The sequence below is a fragment of the Callorhinus ursinus genome, unplaced genomic scaffold (assembly GCF_003265705.2).
Source record: "Callorhinus ursinus isolate GAN/ISIS: 27379988/994484 unplaced genomic scaffold, GSC_fseal_2.0 scaffold2927, whole genome shotgun sequence".
Taxonomy (NCBI): Eukaryota; Metazoa; Chordata; class Mammalia; order Carnivora; family Otariidae; genus Callorhinus; species Callorhinus ursinus.
In genome coordinates, this window is record NW_027399981.1 from 1 (window position 1) to 6,313 (window position 6,313).

The 6,313-nt window shown below is 47.9% G+C and overlaps 1 protein-coding gene and 1 long non-coding RNA gene across 2 annotated transcripts; one reads left to right on the forward strand and one right to left on the reverse strand.

Annotated features, from left to right (window-relative positions):
- Window positions 1-6: 6 nt before the first annotated feature.
- LOC112819227 (nuclear pore-associated protein 1-like) lies at window positions 7-3,673 on the reverse strand (the record flags this gene model as incomplete). The annotated part of the gene is given in 3 exon segments (XM_025866219.2): window positions 7-1,380; window positions 1,382-2,588; window positions 3,583-3,673. Coding segments are annotated over 2 exon segments (1,926 nt in total), but the record flags the coding sequence as incomplete, so codon positions are not given.
- Window positions 3,674-5,426: 1,753 nt separating this feature from the next.
- On the forward strand, window positions 5,427-5,972 carry LOC141372222 (uncharacterized). Its single transcript, XR_012377506.1, has 2 exons — window positions 5,427-5,762; window positions 5,850-5,972. It is a non-coding gene; the product is annotated as an uncharacterized lncRNA (long non-coding RNA).
- The last annotated feature ends 341 nt before the right edge of the window (window positions 5,973-6,313 follow it).

Consider the following 6,313-nt stretch of genomic DNA (forward strand, 5'->3'; position numbering starts at 1 on the left):
GGAAAGTACCAACCCTGTCGGCTGTTGCCCCGCCAGGGTCCCCTGTGTGGGCTGAGAGGTGATGTTGAGGCTGAAGGGTTGATTAAGAACTTGGGTGGGGCAGGCGGCCACCGATGTTGATGGGCCGGTGGAGACCGGAACCTTTGCAGTCTGTGTCTGATTGCTACTGCAGTGGCCCTGGGATAATAAAGGAGAGCTCACCCCGGGGCCTGGGGGAGATCTGAACATGACAGCATGAGAAGGAGGAGTAGTGTCCATGTCAGTGACATCCGAATTTGAAGTACCATCAGACGTCAAATTTGCAGATGACGTGGCTGTGATGGCAGATGGAACCGCCTTAGAAGTGATAGCCTGAGCCACAAAAACAGGGCTCTCTGGGGAAGGGACTGGAAGAGGGGTGGGTAGGGAAAGAGGGGGAGAATCTACACACATAGGGGTCGGGGATTCTCCTTTGGAGGAGGGCGGCTGTAATGAGAAGGTTGAGGTGTTAGGAGGTGTGGAGTGGTCCGAAAGAGGTGTTACAGCGGTGACTGGATGAAGAGGGTGTCCATTCTTAAGTGGAATTTTCCCAGTGGGACTGGAACTAAGAGGAGGAAGAGAATCGGTATTTCCTGTTGGGGAAGATGGAGGGACAGATGGGACTGGGGGCCTGGCAGATAGGTCAGCCAAGTCAGTAGTAGGAACGGGGACTTGGAAAGCGTGAGTGGCCGGGGGCAGGGAGTCTGCAGTCTCCGAGGCAAGTAGGGAAGAGGAAGGGGCAGGTTGAGTGGCCCAGCAGTCTGCCAGGGTCTCTGTTCCATCCTCCAAGATCTTATTCCTCTGACCCTTGGTCTTCTTCAGGGTGCCCAGGTTTTTGTCAATAACTATGCAAGGAAGCTTAGGAGGTGGGGGCAACTCGCCTCTACCCCACTGCAGTGGTAATGGAGATGGCAGAGGCACAAAAAGCGGCATGGATATTTTCCTTTTGCAGGGCCTACGGGTGGCAGATACTGGTGGAAAAGAGTACTTGGAGGAGATGCCTGAAGGCGTATCACCCTCTGTCTCCTTCCCTGGTAAGTGTGGTATGCTCTGGATAGGCCGATGGTTTTCAGCCCCCACTTCCTTTGTTAATCTCTCCTGCAGCAAGGGGCAGCTTGGGCTTGGGTCGGAGAGCCTTACCGCATCTGTATCTGGCTTCAGAAGAGGAACAACATCGCCAGCAGGGCCATGTGAGGAGGTGACAACAGGGCCCTCAGAGGGGGAGCTCACCAGAGATATCTGAGCGTTCTCCCCCAAGCTGTCTCCCGGGAGATTGGGAGACTGCTCCACAGGTGCAGGGCTGCACTGGTGGGAACTGAGCACTCCACCGCTCTCCAGGGGCCTGGATGTCAACGGTGTATCCCCACTGCCCTGGGGGGGCCCTGTTCCCATCATCCTGTCCGCTGGTCTCTACAGAATCCTCCATCCCTTCTCTGGGCACTGCTTGGACCTTCTCCTCCATCCCCTTTGAGCACGGAGGGGGTTGGTGATTGGATGGTACCGGCTTCACAGCCTCGACTACTGGCTCAGGTAGCGAACGCAGGACAGTCAGTTTGCGCCCTGGAGGAGGGATCCTCACAGTTCTCGAGGGTCTGAACATCCTGTTATTAGGGACAGACAGCACAGGTTTTTTCGGAGGGTCCCTCCAGTTCGCTAAGGGGAGGAGGCCCAGAGGGGAGCACACGGCCTGAGGGATCGGATACCGCCTCTTTGGCTCCACGTGAAAGCTGGCTGGTAAAGCCGCACGATGCCGCTGGCATGGCCCGCGCCCAGGGCAGGGGGCAAGTGCAGGAACAGCAGGGTGGCCCCGGCCAGGATGGGCAGCGGCGCAGGCATGAGTGGCCCGCGGGCGAAAAAGGCCTGGCAGGACACGGCGCCTGGGCGGGGGACGAAACTTACACAGCAAGTTGCCCATGTGCAAGTTGTGCGCTGAACGATCGCGAGATCGGAGTGTAAAACCCGGAGAGAGCCTCCGCAGCTTGTTACTCCTCTCGAGGTCAAGCAAGCACCCGGCAACGCAGCCTGGCGCTTGTGACGCGCCCCTGAACACGTTACAGAGAAAGGCGGGGCATGCCCAGCGCGGGAAGTGAACAAGTCAGAGGGCAAAGGGCGAGGCCCCGGAGCCCCGCCCACTAGCCTCCAGCCTTGAGACTTCCTGCTGCCATTGGGAGTTGGTTAGCACGGACATGGGCACCACGGGGCGTACTGCGTGGGACTGTGTGGGACGGTGTGGGACTGCAGTGCCCCCCCCCCTCCCCCGGCTGGCCCTTCAGCGCCTGGGTGTGTGTCGCCAGCCCTTCCCTCGAGCAAGCCAAACAAGCCAAGCATGGGAGCCTCCCAGCGCTGCGAGGGGATGGCCCTGTGCCTGAGGGAACTGCCCTGCTTCCGCGTGAGGCCTGGGAGCCAGGCCACCAGAGGCACCTGCCAGGCGGCGGAGGTTTCAGAGCCGACTCCGAACCCTGACCCGACTAGATGCTGCATCCCGTGACCTCCCTTTGTGGCAGGCAAGTTCTTTCTTTCTTCTTTAGGAATTTGGCAAAACTGCATGTATCATGTAGACCGCTTCTGGGCTCACAAAGACGGTAATGCCTTAGCCGGGATTCGAACCGAGCCCGAGTGATCCCAGAGCTCTTACTCAGGAGTGTGTGTTACCATTTTTTTTTTAAGTTTTATTTTTCATAGTTCTTAGGGTGCTTAGCACAGTGCTGTACGTATAATGAGCACAGGCGCTGCCCAATATGAAGTCTTCTTTTGTTCAAATCGATCAGGGAGCACACTGGCTTCTGATCCGAGAAGACGGAGGTCATGGGCCACCAGTTGTCAGCATAGCACTATGCTACAGTCGTAATTCAGCCTTGCAGCCCCGCTTTGGTCTTTGGGCTGCTTTGAAGGATCCAAATATGTAAGATTATATGTGAAGATTTTATATAAATACATAAGTATATAGATAAATTGTGATCTACCTGAAAGGAATGCACCAGTGGATTATTCCATATGGATTAGAAGCTGGTTTCTCTGGCCTTCTAGGAATATGTCTAGTAAGGCATTTCATTCATGTCTAGAAAGCAAATACGTCATTCACTGCAAGTTAATAGTGGAGCAAGGTAATGGATTGAAGGAAGATCGACACAATTTGGTCACTGTGAGAATGCCAGCCAGGTTCACCCTTCACCTCACACTGTTGGCACCTAAATGTGATTCTAGAAATTCTTATGCCCGAGAGAGGAGACAGACTCTTGGCTGTTTGGCAAGGGTGATTTACATATGATGGCCTAGGAGCCGGAAGCTTCAGCATGATAAAGATTTTAAAAACCCTGTCCTGCACGTGGGTGGCTTTACCTGGTTTGAATCTTGTTTCTTTGGCTTACTTCGTTGCTGTTTTTTGTTTTTTTTTTGGGCGCGGGGAAGACTTTATTTACTCGTTAGAGAGAGAGCACAAGCAGGGGGAACGGAAGGCAGAGGGAGAAGCGGCCTCGCGCTGAGCAGGGCGCCCGATGTGGGGCTCGATCCCAGGACCCTGGGATTATGACCTGCCTGAGCCACCCAGGCGCCCCTTTGGCTTACTTTACTGAAGTGTTTTCTCTCTCATGGGGCTGATGTACGACATTAGGAACATGACATGCAGACGTTTCAGAACCAAGAATCATAGGATCAGTAAAAAAATATATACGCATTATAAAGTTCTACATATATTAATTTGTTTCGTTTAAAATAGCATTGGACTTGATTCATTTGTTACAGAATTAGTTTTAGAGCTCTGTTGGTGAGATTCCTTTTACAGTATGTTAGAGCAAATTTGGACTTCCATCTCCAACAAACTTTGAGGTTGGCAGGACACAGAAGGTCTCACTCAGACCCACATTCTGTTTGGAAAAAAAGGAGAAATATTATAAGCCCTTTCTAACCTCTCTAGGAGCAGAAATGATCTACAGCTATGACATTTATCCATAATTCCTTGATATCATTTGAGAAGAGTTCAGTAAGGAACAATTTCTTGATTTTGTTTGTTTGAACAAATATAGCAAGTTTGTACAAATTTTGCGCAAAGATTTCTTATAGAAACTCTGAAAAAGGTGGTCACGTCAGACATGTTCGAAAACCATAAATTACAGTCATATTCTTCCTTTTTTTTTTTTTTCCCCAAGAAGGAAGAATTAAACATATGATGAGTATTAGGACTTCAGGACAATAAAAGGAAATTTGGACAAGGATATCCCAGAAGAATCTACCTCTTTATTTTTCTTGTCAAATGGGAATAGGGACAAGGTGCTTTTTTGAAATATCGACCATTCTCTTACTTGTCCTTGTTAGGCAAAATAATTTAGATGGCAAGTGGTCATTCTGAGATAATACGGCTTGGCAGAAGCAAACATGTGGATTCAGAATTTGTCAAGGTAATTTTTTTAAATGATTAATCATTAATAAAAATATTTTAATAGTAACAGCAATTTATAGATGCCAGGAAGATTACTTCTCATTTGACAATTTATAAAGCGGTCATCTCCTAGTTATGGCAGATGAAGCCATGGGTGGGCAGCCTTGGATGGAATTTGTAGTAGTGACGGTGAACTATAGCTAACAACCTGTGGTTGACCACTCATTCATTCCCCGTGGCCTTGTCTTGCTCGCCGGCAATCTGTTGTAATTCATACAGAGTAATATGGAGGGCAGACCGAATGATCCATGGAGCTCATTAAATGAACTTTTATTCCCTAAAAGAACTTTTGTCTCCTCGTTTTCAGCTCCTCTTCTCTCTTCTCCTTACTATAATCAAGGCTCAGCAGAAGTAAACTGGCTTTGTGCAGCCCCTTCTCAGGGTGGTCTTTTCTTGATCATTCCATTCATCACTCCTACATTTCACTTTTTGCCTTCTAGAAATGTATCAAAATCTTTCTGTGGTTGATGACTTCCACAATCTCTTGGCTTTGATTGGTATTCATTTTGGTATTTCTACACTTTGATTAAAGATGATTTCAAAGGGAACAGAAAGTAAATACGTTTTTTTAGTCGGCCATCTAGAATTGAAAATACCTGTTGATTTTAGCATCCAGTATTCCCATAGGAAAAAAAAAAAAAACCGAACCTGACCGTTCACAGCTGTAACATTCAAGATTTCAACTTTTCTTGAGAAATCACTAAAGATTTAGGATGCAGTAATTTCTGATGGGAAAGTAATACCTGTCTCATGGAGTTGATTTGAGGATTAAATGAGATAATGAACATGAAAATTCTTTGTAAAGTTTAAATTTTATAAAAATGTTTTTTATTTTTTATTTTTTGCTATTTCACTTTGAAAGTTGTTTATGACATTGCTTATGTGAGAAAATGCCTTGTGGTTTACTGTTTGTTTGTTTGTTTTTTTTAATGATTTTACTTATTTATTTGAGTGCGAGAGAATGAGAGATAGAGAGCACGAGAGGGAAGAGGGTCAGAGGGAGAAGCAGACTCCCTGCTGAGCAGGGAGCCTGATGCGGGACTCCATCCCGGGACTCCAGGATCATGACCTGAGCTGAAGGCAGTCGCCCAACCAACGGAGCCACCCAGGCGCCCTGGTTTACTGTTTTCAGAAAGAGACTATTTTTCATTAGATCAATGGAAATGACATTGCTTTTGAAGGTTAGGGGTAAAAACACAGATGTTCCTTGACACCTGTATAAGTTTATAATATTTTCAGCAAGTAATTTACTCATGTATTCCTCCTTCCAGTTTTGTCAGGGACCTACTACCAGCCAGCTTTGTATCAGGTACTGGAAAACTTTTTTCAAGTTTTAAATATTTTAGGCTTTGTGGGCCATGTACAGTTTCTGTAGCCTCTTCTTCTCCTTCCTCAGCAGCCTTTCAAAATGTAAGAACCGTTATTATCTCATAGATCATACAAAAACAGGCTGAGAACCCGATTTGACCTGTGGACCATTACTCACTAATCCCTGCTCTACATCTTCACTGAGTAGAAGGTACATCTCTTTGAGTAATTCACTTCTTCTTTTTTTTTCTTTTTAATATTTTATTTATTTATTTATTTGAGAGAGTGAGAAAGAGCACAAGCAGGGGAAAGGCAGAGGGAGAGGGAGAAGCAGACTCCCCGCTGAGCAGGGAGCCGGATGCAGGGCTCGATCCCAGGACCCTGGAATCAAGACCTGAGCCAAAGGCAGATGCTTAACCAACTGAGCCACCCAGGCGCCCTGAAACGTGTGACTCTTAACCAGGCCTACACACACCGTGGTTAAGAACACAGGTTAACAGCGGTTGAATGTGTCCTAACGTCAGCATGCCAGGATTTCAATCGCCACTCGGA